Raw genomic sequence first — 22,706 nt, forward strand, 5'->3', positions numbered from 1 at the left:
GAGGAATTTATATGTTAAAACTTCACCCTTGATAGGTTTGAGAAGCAAGTGAGATATGCGTCTCACAAAACAAGGGCTGATGTGAGGAAGCGAGTGAAGGGACGCTTTATCAAAGTCGGTGATGCCTATGATTATGATCCATTGAATCAAAACAGAAGCTGCTGAGAGTACTATCTTTTAGAAAAAAAAGGAAAGAAACACAAATAATAAAAATATTTTATAATATTAATATTGATTTTGGACTAACCTAACCAAGTGGGAATAAAACAAATTTCGAATTGTGACTTGACTCATCAACATTTATGCTATTATTGTCGTATATATACACTAGAATTTAATCAAACTCATTCTATAAATAAAAATTTATATATTTTAAAATTAAAAAATATTTTTGATAAATAGTTATTTATTAATATAGATAAGAAAATGAAAAATCATTAATTTATGTTCAATTTGTTTAGATGAAAGAAAATATGATAAATAATTTGTCTAGTGATAGTAGGCGGTAGTTTCTTTTAAGTTGAATTTATGAGATAATGTTGTGAGAATAATATATAGAAGTTATTGTGGTTACCAACACTCGTATAAGAGAATAATATGTATTTTTTAAAAAAATAAAAAAAATTCTTACATCCATGTTAACTTATATATAAATTGTTTGCCCTCTAAAAAATAAATTAGGTTATACTTAAAATTTCAAGTTAAGTTATACTTAAATTATTAATCAATTTTCACATTAAAAGTAAATTAGATTTATGAATATTTTAACTCAATTTATATAATTTAATAAAATAATGTTCAATAAGACAATATTTAAATTTAATTTAGTGATTATAAATAAAACTTATAATATAAGAATTATAAATAATATAAAGAATTGAAATTAATATAAAAATCAAATTTATAATATACAAATTATAATTAATATAAAAACTAAATTTCAAAAAGTAATCATATTAATTTAATTATCATAAGTTTATTATAAATTTAAAATAATATAATTATATTAATTGTAACTTATTTCTTATAAGTTAAGACAATATCATATATCACTTTAATAACATGTCGGATCATTTACAGGTTAAGTCAATTACATGTCAGGTTCATAACAGATCAGGTTGAAAACAGGTCGGGTAATATCAGTTATTTACCAGGTCAATTTCGGGTTTGAATTTATATCAGTCGGATGCAGTTTGGGTATGGGTATCATATTTTCGGTTCAATTTAGGTTCAGGTCGTATTCAGGTCGGGTGCAAATCGGGTTTAGATCCACAATTTTCAGGTCCAACTCGGGTTTAGGTAAATACCAGTTCCGACTCGAGTCAGTTTCGGATCGCCACAGTACAGGTCAAAAACAGTTTTGACTCGAGTCGGTTTCAGTCAGTTTTACAGGTCGGGTTAGCTTTTTACACCCCTATATATTGGGTTTTCGTTAACATTTCTTTATTGTATTTTGCCTATAATTATCTTAACTTGCTCTCAAACATTGTTAAGTTATTTAATTTTTAAAAAGAATGAATTTGTTTTATAGATTTTAAGTGGATTTCATAAATCAATATAAGACTGAATTGCATCTTCCTCCCAAAATTGTACGCTTGTAATAGTACCAATAGAACGCCTATGACTATCATCATCATGAGGAAGAAGATGATGTGCAGCCAACAACTGTATAACCCCCCCTTCCTGCAAGTAGAACACCAGTAGAAACCTAAAAGAACAAAACAAGCACAAGTGAACAACATACCAGGATTCAAAATTTTGCTACCACTACTTTTCGTTTTTCTTCCGGGACAACATGGTCCTTAAAATCTCCAAATCTCAGTAGTCGGGTTTGAACATTCCACTGTACAAAGAAAATTTTCCCAATAAACTACAACAAAAATTTCTCCAACTTCAGATGAAAACAATAGCTTGCTACCTCACACAACATATTTTCAGTCATTTTGTCGAACCAAAGTGTGAAGAACGATGCAAGTTGCATTAGCATTTCAGATTCATTCGATCAGTAGTCACCAAATAAATCATCTTCACTATCATCATCCTTAGAGGCAGTGTTACTTCCGGGTCTTCCACTTGAAACATCAGTATGCTTTCCTGTAATAGCATCTTTCATAGGACAAGATGACCCTTGTCTGCCGGTCGAAATATCGGAAGTGTACGCCCAGGAAGAACCCACTTTTTCGGACAAAGATTCTCCGTAAAGATCATCGTAAATCCCACCTTTAGGAGCGTTTTTTTATCTTATCCAAGACTTCCTGCAGTTTATCGGTCACACCTTTCTGAATAACATTTTCTTCCTCTATGGATGATTGATCCTTACCTTTTGGAATTACGGTTGTCTGTACAAGAGATTCATATTTTCCAACAAAACTTCCTTCTTTAACACCAAGGGGCTCGGGTTCGGTTTCTACATCTGCACCATCTGAAACTCCAACAACTTCGATCAGCTCTCTCCCAGCTTGATCCTTGAAGGTCACTTTTAGTTTCCTCATTCTCTTGGCGCATCTCTCTGACTCTGGGCTGTCTTATTTTCCAGCTAATGAGATGGAAGACGCACTGGAATATGGCAGCAGATCACATTTGCTCAGACCATAACGATTTATAAGTGTATTATACGCAACAACAGCTTCTTCATCAGAAGGATCGGGCATTGGGGGTAGATCTACCTCAGCGGGAGGTGGAGGACGAGGAAATAGAGCTGCATTATTCTTCCGTAAGATATAAGTTCTTGTTGATGCAGCAAAGCGCAAAGATTGCCCTACTTCGAGTTCAACTGGTGTATATTTTTTCAATCGCTCATTTGCAACAAATGTTCCATGTGCTGACCCCAAATCGATTACATATATGCTGTTAAGATTGTAACAGCTGGTGATTAACACGTTACATGTGGTTTGAAAGTAAGTAGAGAGCTTTATAAATCAATACTATATCCAAGGACAAAGGTGAAATCCGATTTCAGATAAGTAGAGAGCTTATGATGTCTACAAATGGCTACAAATAAAAGGCAACAACCGGAAGAGAATCAACTTCAATTCGAAACTTCAACTAGTAATCTCAGTGAAGTAGCAAATATAAAAGAAATAGAAAAGGAAGTGACCTGCCATTCTTGTGAGGAACAACAGCAGCATGCTGACGTGAAACAGACTGATGATCAAGCACGAAATCGCAAGTATGATGTTGCCTTCCAAAGATATGCCTGCGCCTATCGAGTTTAATGCGATCAAGCACCTGTCCTTCCTTCAGAACTTCGAGATAATAGACACCAGGGAAAGGTTCAATGGCCCAATCAGGAGGCATCCAGGTAGATTGTCCCCCACCAAGCTGAGTGGCTGGCTGAACCTGAGTTTGGTCCTCCTGCTGAGGCTGAGCAGCCACATTTTGAGAATGCAAACTTTGTTGAACTTGAACAGGCGTAGTTTTCGAGGCAGAATTTATCAAGACCGAAAAGGGTTCCAAAGATTGAGCTTTCCTGAATTTCTCAAGACCACCTCTCCCATACATTTTCTTTTCCTCCTATCAATGATATTACCCAGGTTTATTCAGTAGACATCAAGTTTAGCAGTAACCCACTCCACCTCGATCATTCACAGAACTGCAAAACCTAAATTCAAAAGCCCCCATAAACATTGGAGTAACGTAATAGAAGCACTACAGAACACATCAAAATTCTAAGCTACGCACGATTAAAAGAATCAAATCGAGTTAAACTGGGGATGGCGACAGAGATGGGTTGGTTTAGATTTTGAAGAAAATGAATAGGAAATCGAAATCTCATATTTCTCCGAACAGAAACGATCTAATATTCTACAACAAAATACATAAAAAGAAGGAAGAAAACAGATAGAGATGAAGTTGAAAAATAGCAGATAGAGAGATAGAAAGAGACTAAACTTTGGGCAAAGAGCGATAACGGAGAGATTGGCAAACAAATCGAGATTCAATATACAAATCCAACACTCTCACTCTGTCTCTGCCGCAATCATCGAGCGCAAACCCAAACCAAATTCCACTTTCCAAAGGCCGAATCAACAACCAGAAAGAAGCAGCTTTGTTCGTTGCTTTCAGCGCGCTATGCAGGGGAAGGGAAAAGTGATCCACAACCGCTATTTATTCCCGGTGTTTTCTTTCTCTGTTTCCTAATTTCATAGAGTTAAATCAATTTTATTTTTGGGAATTGGATTTATTTTATATCATATGAAGGGACTGCGATAAATGTTTTCTTCTCTGTTTCCTAATTTCATAGAGTTAAATCAATTTTATTTTTGGGAATTGGATTTATTTTATATCATATGAAGGGACTGCGATAAATGAATAAAGTTCGTAACTTTGGGTTACAGCGTGGGCACCTTAATCTCAGTAGTGATGAAAAAAACCCCCGAAACCATCCTGTTTCGATTCGAAATGAGACGTGACATATTCTTATTGTTCGTCAATAATTGTACTTAACAACCACCATATGCATATGTATAGTAGTAATCCTACACCTCCATTTGACAAATTTACACTGTATAAAAAATCATTTCTTATTCCTTTATTGCATTTAAATTATGATTACAGCAGCTCGTAGATAAACAACAGTTTCTCTTCGCAATTCGTTTCGATTGTTAGAATACAACGATAATCAATAATCTTACAGAAACAGTTCAAAGAACAAAGGCGGTATCTTCGGCCGGAGCATGGTTAAAGCAGCCATAACACACCTATATTTTACGAAGGCTGTAACTTTGGCAGACTGCTTCGATGAGGGGCTTCGGTCGCTACTAATATTAAACTCTGCTACATTCTAAAAACAAGTTAAATGCGAGTAAACTGCCAACCAGCAGTTTTCACATTCGCTTTCGAGCAGAAGTGTCGGTTCGACTTTGAGTGAGATACTCGTACAGATCACAGCTGTACTGCCAATCTGGATAAATTTTAATTTCACAAACATAACAAGCACCGAAGAAAACAAACCAAAGAATGCAGTCAATCGGAAGTTGTATCAGCATTCAGCAATGCCAGTCACACTATCTTGCGGTATATTCCTTCTCGACAACACCAAATATCACCTTCAAACGACCTTCTAGATTTGAGAAGATGTTGTTGGCAATCCGTTTTTCATGCTTTGTGCTTTTCAACCACGCGATTCCGAAAAATACTCGCACCTGACATCCCTTTGCTCTTGAGTGCAAGTCCTCAATTTGGTATCTAAGGTGAAGCTGCAAAATATTCGAAGTTTAAAATTCAGGGGTCAATAATGAGGAATCCTCACACATGAAGATAAAATTGATAAAATGTTCTCCGTGGCATTCATACATTGAAATGGTCCCCAAGTGGAACACCGTGGAGAGTCATAACTTCCTTCGATAAGCCAACCGCTTTTATCTGGAAGAAGGGATTTCTGCTGCGTACTAGTCACCTCTCCTCTATAGCCAGATACACGCTTATCGAATCTGTAATATACTTGCCTCTCGTACACATCAGCCTTTTCTGACTCCCATGGAGTGCAAGAATAGTTAAGACCGCCGGCTCTCTTCATAGCTTTATATTCCAAATCACCACCACTGAATAAGTCCATGATGAAGCCGATCTGAATAACCAATAAAACAATTACCACCATCTGATCACAGAAAATATATCTAAAATTCATGCATATGAATGGTCATATGCCACATTTACATACTCGGACTCCATTAATAAGCTTTAACAAAAGGACTACAGTACCTCGACCAAACATGGGAAGTAAAAATGTTCATGACAGCATGCATGATGCGGCAAACTAGTTCCATAGGTTCACAGAGGGAGAGTAATGGAGGACTTACGGGAATAGGGAGAGCACGCGAATAAACTTCAGACATAGTGACATCCTCAAGGACTAAGAAAGACCCACTCTCATCAGATTGGAGGCCCTTTGACTCAGACTCTTCTTCAACTATTTGCACCTTCTGCTCTGGGCTCAAGGCTCTGGCTTTCCACAAAGCCATGATTGTTCTAGACAATAAAAAAATGAAATTAATAAACATATCAAAAGATACATAAAAGCATAAAATAAATAAAAACAGGAATCACAGAAGATCGATTGCTCTTTTACCGATGAGCTATGTTGAAAGATACAAAAGACTGATAATGAAACTTCAGCCGGCTTTCCTCGTCTTGAGTCTTTGCACCGTGTCTAGCATCCACTCCTCTTCCTGGACGAAGAGTCACAACAATAACTGGACTGCCCATTGATGCCAGAGAAGGTGGGAAAACTTGAATATCTTCAATGTCTTCCCAGAGGAAGAAGAATTTCGTCCGGTGGCCGAATAAATTGGCATGAAACCCAATTATTCTTGGTGACAAAAACAAGCGTCCCTGCATAGATACAACGAAGATTAACAAAAACGGGCAAACACAGTATATTAATTACTCATAGTAAACATAACAAAAGTGAGCTTTATAAAATATTATATAGCCTGACAAACAGAACCTGCAGAGGCATTCTCCGTTTCAAGTGACAGGTAAAGTCATTGATAAGGAATTCCTCTGGCGGAAGCCCGAAGAGTTTCTGAAAGGTTGAATTCGTTTGAGGGGACCTCACATTTATCTGCAAATAGAGCATTTGGCCTCAAGTAAATAACAAGAATGGGCAACAATATTTTATTCTTGGCCAACTGAAGCTAAAAGAAGAATAACTATCTATTTACCTTCTTCCCCACTTCTTTCTCCATCTTTTTTAAGTACTCTGTAACTACATTTCCACCTCTCGTATTTTCCACAAAAATTCTCAAGTGCAGCTTAGACTGGCATGCCTGAGCCAACTTACCTTGCAGAGGAACCCACACATCAGCTAGATCAGATATATTAGATCTTACAAAATTAACCTCAACGCGTCCCAAAGATGTAGGTTCATCAAAAGGCCCGTCAAAATCAAAAACTTCTACGTCCAGTACAGAAGGAGGCTCTTTCATTGCATCGAATTCAAATATTTCTGCATAAAGCAATACTCAAGAATTGATTAAAGTGACTCGTTATTCAAGACTATGCTAGTGCAGCTGCAAACATGTACACTGAACCCAAACATAGACAGAGAGCAATGTTGAATTCACCATTCCACTGGGGGGCAGATTTCTGGTACTTGATTGAGCTTGTTCTAGTTTTCCCATTGCAAGTGAACACCACATATGGATCACAGAAGCCGCTGGAATCTACAGCAGCTAAATTACTTCCCTCAATCAATGCAACTGTTAGTAACCATCCATCCCCTTGTGCTTTCACTCCATGATCACTCCCTATTGTTAGAAGACACAAAAGAAAAGGGAAATCAAAGGTCCGGACACAAGAAACAAGACATGGCAACTCTTCTCACCAGCTGGGCAAAGTAGTTATTAAATGTAAATATTACCTTTCTGCGCTCTGGCATGCATGTAGCGTGAGATTAACTGCAGCACCCTTTCACCTTGAAGAACCAAAACAGCACACACAATCAATTCACCAATTGAATCAGGCAAGTCAAGCCCAACAAATTCGAGTCCTTGAATTGTACTAGGTCCAGCTAGGCAGATATGGATTATTACATATAAGCTCATCAAAACTGTGGAAGCCATGGTAAAATTAGCCAAGTACTGCAATGCCAACTTCCAATCTGACTGGGGCTCAGCCTGCAATGATCCCAAAAGCTGTTCTTTGTTCAACCCAATATCCTTTGGATCAACTGGCTTAATAGTCTGCTCCAGTAGAGTAGTGAAATGCTCAAAGCTTTCCTTTAAACCCTGTCGGGTTCCATTTTCTATCATACTTTTCATCATGGTGCTCTGCAAGAAGTTCGTTCGCCATGAAATCAACAAATGGGAAGATTGTTCTCCGGATGGGAGCTCAGGCCCAGGAGTAATGCAGTACAACACTTCGGTTTTGAAGGTGCTCCCGTACATAACATCAGGAGTGCTAACAACTGCTAAAACAGCAAAAGTCTTCCCATCAGCTTTTATATACGTGTGCTCTTCAGTGGCTTTCACAGCTTTAATTAATTTTGTTGGAGCCCTGATGTAAGAATAAATTCTTTGCAAGCTCTCACCACCATTCTCAAATTTCCAAGGCCCAAATTGTAGATCTGTAGATCCCTGCAACTCTGCTACTGACCTAGGAAAATTTGAATCAGGTGAGAAAAGCAGAGAGTTTAGTTCTTTCGGTGCAATCACATACAATTGGTCTAGAAGCACTCCTCCAGGTAAATTACTTGGAACTTCACTTCCCTGATCTCTTGAGCACAGTGCTTCAATCGCTTCCTCAAAATAAGATGACTGATCATCAGACTTGTTATCAACAATATCAGCACTTGAAATTTCAGGTATCTCTGTCAAATCAGTACCCCTACTGGAGGTAGTAGGAGCAATGTCAACATTTCTATTAAACATTTGAGTGATTCGACCTGCTAGGGATTTCTGTGCAGATGATTTCTCTTCCTTGGAAGACACATTATCATCTTGTACCGGCGGAGAAGTTGAGTTTGAAGAACCACTAAAAGACCTAGAAAGATCATTAGTAGCCATGTCTTCATGCTTCCTCAATGCCGATGCATGATCACCGTCACAATTCGAGTCCAAGAACAAATTGTTTATGGAAAAATATATATTTAAAAGTATTTCACCTACAACCAAAATTGAAACAAAAGTATATAGATAAAGATTCTTGCAGTCAGCCCAAACCAGTTAAAACAAGTATTTCAGGACTGGAATATTTGAACCCTAGATTCAAACTACTTAGATAAGAACTTGTGGGGGGGGGGGACCAAAAGTGACATTTGTACAATGATCCTCATATAAAAAAGGGGGTTTTGCAGATTCTGAGAAATGAAAGATGCAAATAATAGAAAGCAAAAAAGAAAACATACCACAATCCTTGTTCTTCAACTTCTTGTTCTTAGGGTGGAGTGCATACCAAGCGGTGCCAAGAGATTTGTTATGAGCATCGAAAACCTGGGAAACGGAGATTTTAAGGTGACCAACAAAATCATCATTGAAGTATTTATCCTCGTCCAAGACAGAGATTAGCAGCTCCTCATTCAAATCCTCCACCTTGAAACTAAATTCCTCACCCCAACTTGGATTCAATGTCTTCTTCACCACTTTGGTTTTGCACCTCTGTTTTCCAAGCTGAAGCTTCACGTAGGGATCACTGAACCCATTTACATCCATGGCTGGTATGTTTCTTGCTTCCATTACGCCCACAATAAGCTTCATTTTGGGAATTTTTTCCTCTCCAAATTCCCTCAATCCAATCAAACTTTAGCCTTGATTGATAATATTTAATTTTATGAAAAACCCACCCACCGACAAGCAATCAACACTGTTTCTCTGTCATTGATATAAACAAAAGAACACCCAAAGTAGAACAATGTCTAGCAATATTCCACTTCTTCCAAAGTATTTATATTTCTTCAATTTCTGGGAGAAAGAAAGAAATACACGACTCTCCCAAGCTAAAATCGTTTAGAAAAGCACACAAGGGCTGCTGCTAAATTGAAAGCAAAAGTCAATCAAACTCAAATAATTATCATTTACGAAGAACTAAAAGCAGTTCCCAGTATTATTTGCTAAATTAAGAGCTCAAACAATATCAAGTTTCAAAACTGAAGAAGAAGATAAGATCAAAAACAGCAGCTACAAAGACACGTATTGTATAATAAGCTAAAGATCAAATTTGGGAAACTTTTTTCTTTTGCAAAGATTCGTAATTGACAAAATTAAAACGGGGAAGAAGAAGAGAAATTATGGCTTGATTTTCCGAAGCAAGGAGGGGTTGAGTCTATTGAAAGAAAAGGGAGAGAGCCTTTCAGTTTTCAACGTTGGCAGCTTTTGTTTTTGATTCGTTTCAACGCTGCCGTTGCGCCTGCGTTTTGCATCCGCGATTGCTCGTTTCAGTTCTAACTTTTTGACATTTTATTTTGGGGAAATTGTAATTTAGTCCCTTTATTTACATTTCGAAATTTAAATTTTTGATCGTAAATTTTAAATTAGAGTTCCTAATTTAGTTTATTTTAATTTTATCCCCAATCATTTTTTTATGGTTAATTATATTTCCCCCTTATTTTATATGATTAATTATATTTTACCCTTTTGAATTAGAATCTTAATTCCGTTTCTAGCCAATAATAAATTTTCAAAACTTAAAAAGTATAAAGACTAAAATTAATTAACTCATAAACGAAAAACTTAATACTTAATCTAATTTACAAAATATATTTAACACTTGAAATTTACTATAAACAATTAAATTGTTTAAGAAATATCAATTTAAATATACATTTGTCTACTTCTTATCTTATAAGATGCTTTTCATTTTAGACTATCAAATGTATTTTGAAAAATCAAATAATCAGAATTATTAATTTTTATTTGATTAATTTTTTTCAACAAAATATCAAATAAAACTTAAATTGGAATATGTAACTGAATCCAAAACTTACGTAAAGTACATGACTACTAATATAAGGATAAAATACACTAGTGATCACTTAATTAACTATTTTATTATTATCTTAACTTTTAATATATATATATATATATATATATATATAAATATCTTAACTTAAAAATATATTTAACTTAAGAATAAAATATATTTTAAGTTAAGATGTTCTAAAAACATTTTTAAAAAGTTAAGATAAAAATAAAATATACTTTTAAATGAATATAAATGAATATATATATATATATTTATATTAATATAAGAATAAAATATATTTAATAAATTAAGATAAAAATAAAATATATTTTTAAAAGTTAAGAATATAAAATATTACGAATTTAAAGGTATTTACATACTAAAATATGAGATATATATTACTTGTTGTCTAAATTATACGAAATGGTTGTCTTGGTTCAATGGTTTGGTGCCTTCTACATTACCCATGGAGTTGTTGGTTCGATTTCCTTTGTCGAGGGTTAAATTTATTTTAATTTATTAAAATTAGGACCAAATTGAAAAATGTATAAGTAATATGGACCAACTGTATAATTATATTAAAATATTTTAATTGCCACATCACTTACTCCATTAAATGTTAACAGTAGATGGTTTGATTGAAGCATTTAAATAATGAATGATCTAATTGATTAAATCAATGGTCAAAATAAAATCTGACAATAGTTAAGTGGTCATCAGTGTACTTTACCTATAATATAATTTGACCACTAGTTTATGACCAATCTCAATAGAAAAAAATTGAATATGTGCGATCACTAGTAGATTAAAAAAATCAATGGTCAAAATAAAATCTGACAATAGTTAAGTGGTCATCAGTGTACTTTACCTATAATATAATTTGACCACTAGTTTATGACCAATCTCAATAGAAAAAATATTGAATATGTGCGATCAACTAGTAGATTAAAAAAAAAGAAAGAGTAAGAAATTGGTTCAGCGACCAAATAGTCAAATACCAATAATAAGATAATAAAGTTTGTAATTGTTGGTTATGCAATTAATTATCCAAAACAACAGAAAAAGTGTTAAAAATAAGAAAAGAAAGATTGTAGCATAGCATATTAATAAGATATTGAGAAGGACATCTGCCTAATTTATTTTGATGCTTACATATATGTCAATTAAATAATTTTATTATTTTCATCTATTATGATATAAGATAAAATCTATGGTTTCTATCATTCATTTGAATTATTTTCTTTTTCTTTCCTTTTTAGATATTATTATTTAATTTTGTTATCTAATCGCATTTTTTTATAAATTAGAAGTGAATATAAGAAAATATTTATTTTCAATCATTTAATGAACGTTTATACCTCTACATACATGATGCTCGAACTTCAAATCTCAAAGAATAACAACGATTCTTTGTCTACTTTCACTTTAGATTATAAATATATTATGTTTGAGATATAATAAAATTAAATGGGTATTAAATTTTATTTGGGCTCAATGAAGATGTTAGATTCGAATCTAATAAAAGTAATCTAAAAAGTTAGAGTCTAGAACTCAAATTGATTTGGAGTTTAAATTAATCCAAGGCCCAAACAACCTAAACTCAAATCCAAATAATTCGAAGCCACCAGCCCGTTTTGGTCCAATCCGGTCAATAATTCGAAATCCCCAGCAGAACATTTCACGTACGGATGATAATTTAATCCGAAATTAATATATTTTAATTTAATTTAGCTCGATAGAATCGTTCTTTTTTAAATTAAATCGGATTAGATTCGAGTTGAATTTTATGTAGAGCGGGGTCGGGTGAAGAGTGAAAAACTTTCAAACGGATCCTATCAAAAAGTAATAGTGTATATATATGGATAGTTACTATAATACTCTTTCTATATATAATTTTTTTAATTAGGTCCTTATTTTATGTCAGATTGAGTCGGATTTATCAGGTCCTTATTTTATGCCGGATCAAGTCAGATTTATACTCCAAAATTTCGGATTGGATTGGATTCGGGTAGAAGAAATGTGGCATTTGAGTCAAGTCGGGTGAAAGATATATATTTTTCAAGTCAAAACATATTCGTATAAAGGGTAAATATCTTTCGAATCAGATTGACTAAAAATTTCATCCAATCCAACCGGTTGGTTGCCATCTCTAGGTACACCCATTTCACCCTTTCCTCTTTCATTCTTGCTATACTCAAGCACCAGCAGAATGTGTGTTCTTCCGGGGGTAAGAAAAAGAGCTTCAATTCTGTCTTTGTTTTCTTATTACTCTCTGTAATTGTTCACACTAAACCTGATCTACTTCATATGTGAAGTTGGTTTCCCATTCTTTAAATCCCCCCCCCCCTTATGTGGGAACTTTGAACTTAACTTGTGTGGACCGCAATCTTCTAGGTTGGTTTGAGTCTGAGGAAAAAGTTGATAAAACAGTGCATGTTATGTGTATGGTGAATGGTGATTTCACCCTCATTCATAATTATCGAAGTTCGGAAACCAGATTGAGAAACAACCATGTCAGCATCAATGAACTCAACTCCAAATGTAAATGAAAATGAAGAACAAGGAACTCCAGATTTTAACTTACTCAACGCAATGAACGACAGGTACGGATGAGTGATCACTGACGTGACTCGACCTATGGACTCTTCCCTCTTTGCTTCTCTCCTTGGAGCTTCCGTTGCACGGTGGCAGCACCCGAGTAATCGTCGAAGCTGCCATCAAGGTGATTTATTGTCATTTAGAGCCCAATTATCGAAGTTGTATGTATAACTGAAATGCCTTTTCTTCTCCAGGAAGGATGTTGGAATCACCATGTTGAACCAAATTACTTGATGCTTGTTTATTGGATTCCTCGTGGCCCACACACTCTTCTAGCAAATGTCTCGCATCTAGTCGGCATTGGCGCTTTTGTAATGAACGAAAGCAGAGAGGTACTTTCCGAGTTCCGTGTATCTTGCAGATGGTTTATATGAAACACATGCTCAAACCAGCCTGCAATTATAATATGATACAATATGCTTTGTTGATCTTAGGTTCTGGTGGTTCAAGGGAACATCGGATGATTTCTAGGGACCGGTGTGTGGAAGTTCCCACAGGGGTTGCGAATGAGGTATGCGTATCACAATCACTGTAGATATAATACCGCTATTCATGTATTTACTCTTTGTTCAGTTATATATTTCAATGTCATCTCTAGGGAGAAGATCTCTGTGCAGCTGCAGTTAGAGGAGTCAAAGAAGAGACAGCAGTAAGTACTTGGTTACAAATATTCTGTTTATATACTCAAGTGTTCACCTCTACTACTTTATGCAGTGGATGCCATTTGAAGAACAAGCAGCGCAGCCGTTTGTCTGGAAGCACGACCTCTTTAAATGCAACGTTGACATATGCTTAGCAAAGAAAGATGGGAACTATTCCGGCTTCTCTCCGGTGACAACCTCATCTGCATTCTCCAACGAAAAGAGCTATATGTACTTCAATACTCATGACCTTAATAGCCAGTACGGCTCCTAAAATTCTATGGTACTTGCAGAATTCATAAAACAAAATTCCTTGATTCATATCACGTTAGCCATCATTGAATAAAGATTCTTGCAAATTATGTTTTTGTGACGTACACACACACACATATAGCAGGAACTAATAGCTTCAATTATTCAAGCCATATCAGAAGCAAAAACAAAATGCAAATTTCTGCTATATATCAGACAAGCAGGCACAAAGATAAACATTAACTACCACCTCTCAAATGATAAGAGGAAGAGGATGATTGAAAAAAAAGGAAAGCATAAGCTTTATTTTACAGCATAGACTATCATGTAATAAAATTCTGCAACGTACGTACGTTTATAATTTAATATGTTTTCACAAAACTAAACCATTTCTGCTTTGCATTCCGATTTCCGAGTCTTCATTCATCGTCGTCCTGTTTTGTGTTGCTGTGCATATGGTCAATTTGGTCTATTAGAAAACCGGACATCCTTCAACCGAAATACCTGGGGCAGTCGGACAGCTTGCGAGAGGACAATGATCGACCTCAGTTCCCCACCATTTCAAGTTATGACCCTCGTTTTGCAAAGCGAAGAACAGTAAAACACCCATGAAAGCAGTTCCGGCATCTAATGCAGCAGATAGAACATAGTTATATTTCTGCCACCACCGCTTGTTATACTTGAAAACAAAGTAGTTGAAGATGGTTCCAGTGACGAGCCAACTCGCGATGTTGGTGGGAGTTGCGGGAGGCATTCCGGCAAAACCATAAGATATAACTGGTATGTTAATCAAAGGGATCCATTTCTTTTCTGGGAAAATCTTGCTTAACACCCAAACAGGAACTGGCAAGACCGCTCCGATGAGGAACAACCAAACTAAGTTACGGTACATCCCTCCTGGTCCGAAAAGCCTTTTTGGTCCAATTAAGCCCCAGATAACAGAGGCGTCAAACGTGACACGGTATTTAGGACAAGTCCATGGACTATCAGGATGTATTCCTTCAATATCACAGATGTCTTGAATGCTATCTAACATCCACCAAGCAACTCCAAGGTTGACCATACCTGCAACTACAGTTCCCACAAGCTGGGAAAACATAACAACAACTACTCTTAATTAATGTTTCGAAAGTTGTCTAAGATCTTTAGAACTAAAAGCTCATAAGCCGAAAGCATACCTGAGCTGTGTACATGCAGCGAGGCGGTATTTTCATGTAGTGCCCAAGTTTGAGATCGGACAAGAAAGAAAGAGCATGAATCGTGCTGATCCGCCCATAAATCTTGAAAATCAGGTTTGCAATGGGCTTTCCGGGCAAGACATAACCAATCATGAACTGAGCTATAATGTCATATCCAGGTTGCTGCATAGCTCCACAAGCGGAAACGTTGTTAGACACCACTTAATTGAGTAGCCATTACATGCAGGTAAGTAACTGCAACAAACAGCATAGCATAGTTACCTGGTTCGTAGTTGCCTGAATGACTCCGATTGGGAGTGTGACGAGCCATGCCAAACCAAAGGCAAACAACATACCCCACCATGGCAGCTGTACCTCCTTCTTATATACAAAGGACATCAAAAGCGACAGAGCCATACTTCCGATTAATAAGACGAGAAACCACCATTCAGGAACTTGTTTGTACTTTTTCATCAGCTTTCCATGGATGTCCAACTTCACATTCTTCATTGCTGATCTGCTCTGCCTCAGAATATCCCTACATAAAACAAACCCGGAGTTGACTTCTTTTTTTTTATGTGATGGCACTACTCAAAAAAAGTCTTGAAACATATAAACCATACCTGCCATTAAACAATGCCACATGAGTGAGGGTCGCTGTGAACCGAGCGAACCCTGATCCAATCGATAAGGCAAAAAGAGGGCTAAGGTAGAGTTTACTATAACTGTTATACGCAGGAATATTTAGCTGATACTGCGGTGTCAAGATCTTAGTTGTATCGTATTTATGCCCACTGGAAGTAAACAACTGATTAGAGAATATAGGGAATTTCTGAGCATCAAAGGTGTTATACTTCCAATAACAAATAGGAACAATGATGTAGATAAACATGATAAAGCCGACCCCCACATTGACGATCGAAGACCAAGGGGCAACCAGCGGACTGCCATGGTAAGCCGATATCCCAGCCCAATCAAGGGTGAAAGCTCCAACACCGAGTCCATGGTATCCGGACCCTATTTGCTGAGCCGTGATACTATGTGGCCATGCCCAACACACCCATGAGAAGAATGTCAATATTGGGAATAAATAGCCTGGCAAAGCATAATACACAAAGCTTGCCACCATTACAGCTAGAAAAAATTGCATCCGAGTCAATCCTTTCTTTTTCTCGTCCCTTTCATGGAGTGCTCTGAGAATAAAAGATTAAAAAAAGTTAAACTACCGTCAGAATATAATCAAACACAACCAGTGGTCAATAGTACTGTTAAATCTTCCAATCATAACACACATGCAATTGAAATGATTAAGTTTTTACCAAAAGTGAAAAAAAAGAGAAGCTTTTCTTCAAGATTTTAAAATTTCTCTTCCAAGAAAATTCCTATGGACCAATCAACAAAAAGATGATAATGGAATGAAAAAAAAAGAAGGGTAATAGAGTGAAAACACTGACCTAAACAGAGACACCTGAGCCAAGTTTGATGGCCACCACATTTCTGCAGGATCAACCAGGTACCTCCTTAGCATTCCAGCCCACCCATACCCCAAAATCTGCATATAATCAACAGTATGAATATTAATTTTAGATGCGATATATGTTTCATATGAACTTTATTATGGTTGTCAGAACAAGATTCAGTAAACGAAATTAATTTTAAAATAACTTGAAAATAACCTGAGTAGTCAAGACAATGAGGACGCCACAGAGGAAATTCAAGCTCTGCTTATAATAAGCCTTCATGACTGTTATGGCACCAATGGAATAAGCATCACCTCCACCGAAAGACACCCCACAATTGGCGAAGATGGTGATAATGACATGCTCCTTGATGTTAAACGGCCCGGGGTTCAAGCTGAACCGCCACCCCAGAAGGCTGTACTCGGTGGTCGGAAGAGTCCTGGCCATGAACTTTCCAATGGGCAAGACGGAGATTTGCATGAGGATTGCGGAGATGGTGAGTGGCTGCGTACGGTAGGTGAAGAAAGTGTTGAGGAAGATTAGGAGCACGCAGGATGTCAAACCTAGGAACCAAGCACGGAAAGTCATGACGGGGAGGGAAGGGTCATCGGTTTCAGGTACCACCAACGCCACCTCCTCCACCGGACTCCGGTCGTCGTTCTCGATGGTTTCCGCCCCATTTGGTTTCTCTGGATCCGTATGGGTCTTGCTGGCCATTGAAGTTGGAAAAAAGGTTGAAACTTTAAAGAGAGAGTGAGAGATTCAGTAGCGTAAGTAATATATCTATATCTTATCTGTAATTCAAGAAGACAGGGTAGTGTAGAAGAAGTCCAAGTCTTAAGTCTCAACTCAAAGGTCTGGTTTTTATGTTGGAAAAAGTGACGATAAATACATGTATAATATTGGCAAGATACTGTGCTGTGGGGACATGCGAACAAGAGAGATATGATATGACAAAATTGCCCATTTTGTTTAATTAATTGAGAAAGTAAATTTACGTCACGGGTAAACTATAGATAAGCGTGTGTAAATCATGTGCTGCATGTGTGGATTATTTCCATATTTATTTTGATTTGAATTTTATTATATGTAAATTAGGGATAAACGTATGTAAATTATGTGTGTCGTGTGTAAATTATTTCTATATTTATTTTAGCTTAAGTTTTACCGTGTGTAAACTATAGATAAATATATGTAAATCACGTGTAGTATGTGTAAATCATACGTGGATTGTCTTTAAATTTATTTTATTTTAAGTTATTTCATGTATAATTTTTTTAAAATTTATTTTGGTTTATATTTATCATGTATGAGTTAATTGTAGATTTTTTTTTTTATGTTTTTAGTTTCATTGCATGTAGTATGTGTCTAAATTTATTCGTTTTAAATTTACTACAATTATTATTTTAATTGTGTTTTATGATATTAATTTCGATTATAATTATTCAAACGTATTTGTGATTAGAATCGTTAATCTATTTGTATTTTTTTCTAAAGTGAAGGACTGGACTTGAAATTATGCAATTATCTAAAAATAATGAATTCATAGACTTTTATGTACTTAGTTGGTGACTCTTCTTTTATTTTAGAGAAAATAACTTGAGTGACCGAAAATACCTTATAATATATGATTTTAACTAATTTTTTTTTGGATTTGTAAAAATAACCAACGAATTCGCAACGCGATTTCAAATTCGTAACATGAACTCTAATTTCGCAACACAGTTTTTAAATTCGTAACATGATTTACAATTAGCAACACATAAGTAAAATTCGCAACACGAATTTCTTTTTCGAAACGTGATTTTTAAATTCGCAACACAAGAGTCCTTTTCACAACAAGATTTTATAATTCGCAAAGCGCGTTTCAATTTCGCAACGCGAATTTTATTTTCGCAACTCGATTTTCGAATTCGAAACATGAATATTAATTTCGCAACACAAATGTAAATAGTATGTACCGTAAATCGCAACTCATAACCTAAACTCCTAAATCGCAACTCAGTCTCATCTCCATCTCTCACTCTCTACGGCGACATCCGTCCCCATATCCGACGACCCCCTCTATCTCTCACAGCCACCCTCTCACAACCATTCACGGCCACAAATGGAAAATCAACCACCGAGGGTTAATTTTTTAAATTATTTTTATTTTGAAATTTTTGTATTATTATTAGATAATTAATCATTTTCATATTTAAATTGATGTTAAATTCACTCGTAATTTCAATATATAGATTAGCCATTTCACTTAGATTGCTTAGTAAATTCATTCGGTTGCTGCCAATACTGCTAAACAATTTAGTCTTTAATCCTGTGAAGTTAATATTTGTCTTTTGGTTGAATGAATTGCATTACTTCAACCAAAAAACAAAGACAAATATTAACTTCACAGTGTTGCGAATTTAAGTTTCAAGAATAAACTACTACTCTTCTAAAATATTATCCTTGAACCTGCACTAAACCTATATGTTGTCATTTTAAATGTTTATATAAGTGCTTACTTCTGGAATGTTATCTGATGCATTTTGTGAACTGTGATAGAATAATGACTTGGGCGAATACCGGGCTAGTTTGAAACATATTTGGCTACATTTTCCCTGTTTAATATCATGTCTGTTTATTGTGTATCATTTGTAGTTTTTGGTATATTATTAGTATATCTAACTTAGTATTTTTATTGTTTTTGTTAGGAATTTTTTTTCTGCTACATTGACTTTGAGGAATAAATTAAGCCTAGCCACTATAATTGTTTCGACACTTACACATGTCCAAAGAAATTTGTTTGAGAATACTTGTTTCGGGCCATGGCTGAAAGTACAACATCTAAGTGGAGATGTTTTGTTGACTCATTTGTTTCTACAGACCATGACTAACGATCTATCCGAGGGGATACAACGTGGCGATGAGGAGATATGGTTTCATTTTCCACCAGCGTATTCACGTTTTGGGCGAGAGGAGTTTTGCTTGGTCACTGGTCTACGTTTCAGACGACATGATGAATTAGGTCCGTACACTGGTCATATCGTCCGCCCATCATGGTTATTTCAGGTTTTTCCTGAGCTGGCAAAGGTGAAGACCACTTTACACATCGACGATTTGAGAAGATTACTTCTTAAAGATGGTTTTACTCGGATGGATGACCTTGATGTTGTCCGAGTATGTCTTTTTTACTTTTGTATGTCGGCTTTTTAGCCAAAGAGGGCAGACATCCTATTTGTAAATATTTAATATTATTGGTAGATGACCTAGATGCATGTAACGTGTTTTCGTGGGGTTCATATCTATGGAAAACTACTTAGAAAAAATTGTCGTCTCCCTTTGAGGACTGCCGTAGTTTGCGTGGGCATGGTTCCAAATACACTTTGGTAGGCTTTATTTGGGCCTTTAAGGTAAGAATTTATATATAATGTTTCCAAAATTAATTATTTAACAATTACTAAAATTAATGTTTGTGTATTATATTATAGATTTGGATATTTGAGGCATTTCCCAACATGCATACTTATGCCATCAAGAATTCAAATGATATTTCTAGGATTGGGAAGAGTTACTACCATATATGACGATCAATGATGTAAGTTAACACAAATACTACCATATATAAAAAAATTATTACTAGTTGACGTTTGACTTTGTTTGGGCTTTTATATTGTTAGGAGGCAAACTATCCATTACAGACATTGAGACCCACAGAGGCTGAGGTTGCCACTGATTGGTGGCAAGCTAGTAGGTGTTTTTTGATGGGACGAATGATGAGCACCCGCCACTTTTTCATCGAGTCGATTCTTCACTTCGACAACGAGATCCATCACCTCATCGAGTCGATTCTCCACTTCGACACTGAGATCCATCACCTTATCAAGCCGATTCTACACCTCGACACCGAGAGCCATCACCTCTAGTTGACTCTATACCTCGACACCGAGATCCATCACCTATTCCATCACATCATCGAGCCTCTTCTCTACCATCACCTCATGATAGGCGACCGAAAAATATGGCACGATATTTATCTCCCTGTTCTCCACCTCCATGGGATGAGTTAGGTGCTTTACGTGATGAGGTCAGTTCTTTACGTGATGAGGTCGGTGCTTTACGTGATGACAATGGTGCATGGCGTGATGAGGTAGCTGTTTTACGTGATGACAATGGTGCTTTACGTGGTGAGGTAGCTGCTTTACGTGATGAGGTAGGTGCTATCGTTGTAGAATGAGGTTCATACTCTACGCAAGGAGATAAGTTTGTTTAATTTTATAAGAAATACTATACTAAAAATGCAAATAACATTTTTTCGACATTATTTATTTATTTATTTACTGATTTATGTATTAATTTATTTTTAGCGGCCCGATGAGGTAGGTGCTTTACGTCTGGTTTTTCTTACACGATGAGGTTCACGCAATAGATGTCGTGGACATGTCATTACGTCTCCTTTCACCCCAATAGTTTTAAGACTGAATAAGAATAAGCTTGATCCACCTACCATTGTTCAGGATCCACCTCCCATTGTTCAGTATTCACCTCTCATCGTTCAAGAGGCTCCTCCCATCGTTCAGGATCCACCTCCCATCGTTCAATGTGGGTATTGACCAATATCAAAATCATTACAAGCATGGTCTGTTTCTTCTTCTAAAACATCATCAAAATCCGAGTATTGACCAAGATAAAAGTCCGGGTATTGACAAAAATCAAATTTCGAATACTGACTAGTATTCACATTTTTTTGTTGGCTCATCATCGTCTAATTGGTCAATAAGAAAACCGGAATTTGGTGCTGAAAGTTGATTGGGATTTGGATTAGGGAAAAGTTGTGGATTTTGAGATTGTGTTTGATATTGTGTTTGGTATTGAAAATGTGGTGAAACAACATTTTCTTGGTGATGAAATTGTGGTGGAACCATGAAATTTTGAGGTTGATAACAATGTTGTACATTGTGAGCACTATAAACTGGGGTTGAAGAACTTAGTTGATTACTACCCGTTACTGACCCAATTTCACTACTTCTAGGTTAAACAACTTACAATGTAACATCATCTTGCGAAACACTAATATAAGCAATGAATCGTTCAACATCTTCATTGTCGGTTAAGTTAAGATTTTTAATGGCAGTTTTAGTTGAAGATTCATGGGTAAAGACATATATTGTAAAACACCATTAACATTCTCCCATGACCCTCCATAACACAAATCTATCCAAACATGATCAACATTAGATGATTTCATTCTACAAATTGTAAATTAATTTACTAAACAAACGAGCTATAAACTATATATCATCACTAACTTAGAGAAAAACATACCTTTATTAAGTTGATAGTTGATAATTTGGGAGAGAAATCATTGAAAAATTATATAGAAATAAAATTATGTAAAAAAAAATTAGAGATGGAGAAGGATGTCGTCGGATATAGGAACGGATGTTGCCGGAGAGAGTGAGAGATGGACTGAGTTGCGATTTAGGGATTTAGGTTATGAGTTGCTGCTACTGCGTAGTTTATATACCCAAAACATTTGTGTTGCGAAAATAAAAGTTGTTTTGTGAAATTAAAATTCGTGTTGCGAATTTAGAAATCGTGTTGCGAAAAAGAAATTCGTGTTGCGAAATTGTCAAAATCGAGTTGCGAATTTGACTTATGTGTTGCGAATTCCAAATTCTGTGTTACGAATTTCAAATTCTGTATTACGAATTTCAAATTATGTGTTACGAATTTGGAAACTGTGTTGCGGAATTGGAGTTTGTGTTACGAATTTGAAATCGCGTTGTGAATTCGTTGGTTATTTTTGCAAATCCAAAAAAATTGGTTAAAATCGTATATTATAAGGTATTTTCGGTCACTCAAGTTATTTTGTCTTTCTTTTAATTTTATTTTTGATATAATTATGATAGTGGCCCTTATACTTTAGGCAAATTCAAATTTCGGTTCTATACTTTTCCATGAACAACAATATCTTCTATCTATCCGTTTAACAAGCTAATAAAGATTATTTCTGCCGAGTAAAGTAGGAACGCAAAGATGAAAAAATTGTTTCATCAAATATTTAATAATATTGCATTTTCAAGGGTTCGAACTTAAAACTTTGGTTAGGTTGGACATTTTATTCCAAGTGATTGATAGTTAAACATTTAATCATTGCACTATTTTGGCTCGAAAACATTTTTCGATCATTAAAT

At 35.7% G+C, this 22,706-nt stretch overlaps 1 protein-coding gene and 3 pseudogenes across 2 annotated transcripts; 1 reads left to right on the forward strand and 3 right to left on the reverse strand.

The window, feature by feature from the left end:
* Positions 1–1,727: 1,727 nt before the first annotated feature.
* LOC120217575 lies at positions 1,728–4,179 on the reverse strand (annotated as a pseudogene).
* Positions 4,180–4,584: 405 nt separating this feature from the next.
* On the reverse strand, positions 4,585–9,387 carry LOC120217574 (annotated as a pseudogene).
* Positions 9,388–12,912: 3,525 nt separating this feature from the next.
* On the forward strand, positions 12,913–13,914 carry LOC120217335 (annotated as a pseudogene).
* A 155-nt stretch (positions 13,915–14,069) lies between these two features.
* LOC120217576 (oligopeptide transporter 3) lies at positions 14,070–18,484 on the reverse strand. 2 transcript variants are annotated; one of them, XM_039214658.1, is made up of 7 exons: positions 18,473–18,484; positions 16,747–17,313; positions 16,525–16,622; positions 15,694–16,263; positions 15,353–15,608; positions 15,071–15,253; positions 14,070–14,979 (listed from the first exon to the last, which is right to left on the reverse strand). In XM_039214658.1, exons 2-7 carry the CDS (start codon positions 17,245–17,247, stop codon positions 14,365–14,367), a joined length of 2,223 nt encoding a protein of 740 aa, XP_039070589.1. In that variant the 5' UTR covers positions 17,248–17,313; positions 18,473–18,484; the 3' UTR covers positions 14,070–14,364. The 2 variants fall into 2 exon arrangements, with proteins under 2 accessions (XP_039070589.1, XP_039070588.1); XM_039214657.1 differs by lacking the exon at positions 18,473–18,484 and having other exon boundaries at positions 16,747–17,367.
* Positions 18,485–22,706: the final 4,222 nt, after the last annotated feature.

Source organism: Hibiscus syriacus, unplaced genomic scaffold (assembly GCF_006381635.1).
Source record: "Hibiscus syriacus cultivar Baekdansim isolate YM2019G1 unplaced genomic scaffold, ASM638163v2 tig00110187_pilon, whole genome shotgun sequence".
NCBI classification, from domain to species: Eukaryota; Viridiplantae; Streptophyta; class Magnoliopsida; order Malvales; family Malvaceae; genus Hibiscus; species Hibiscus syriacus.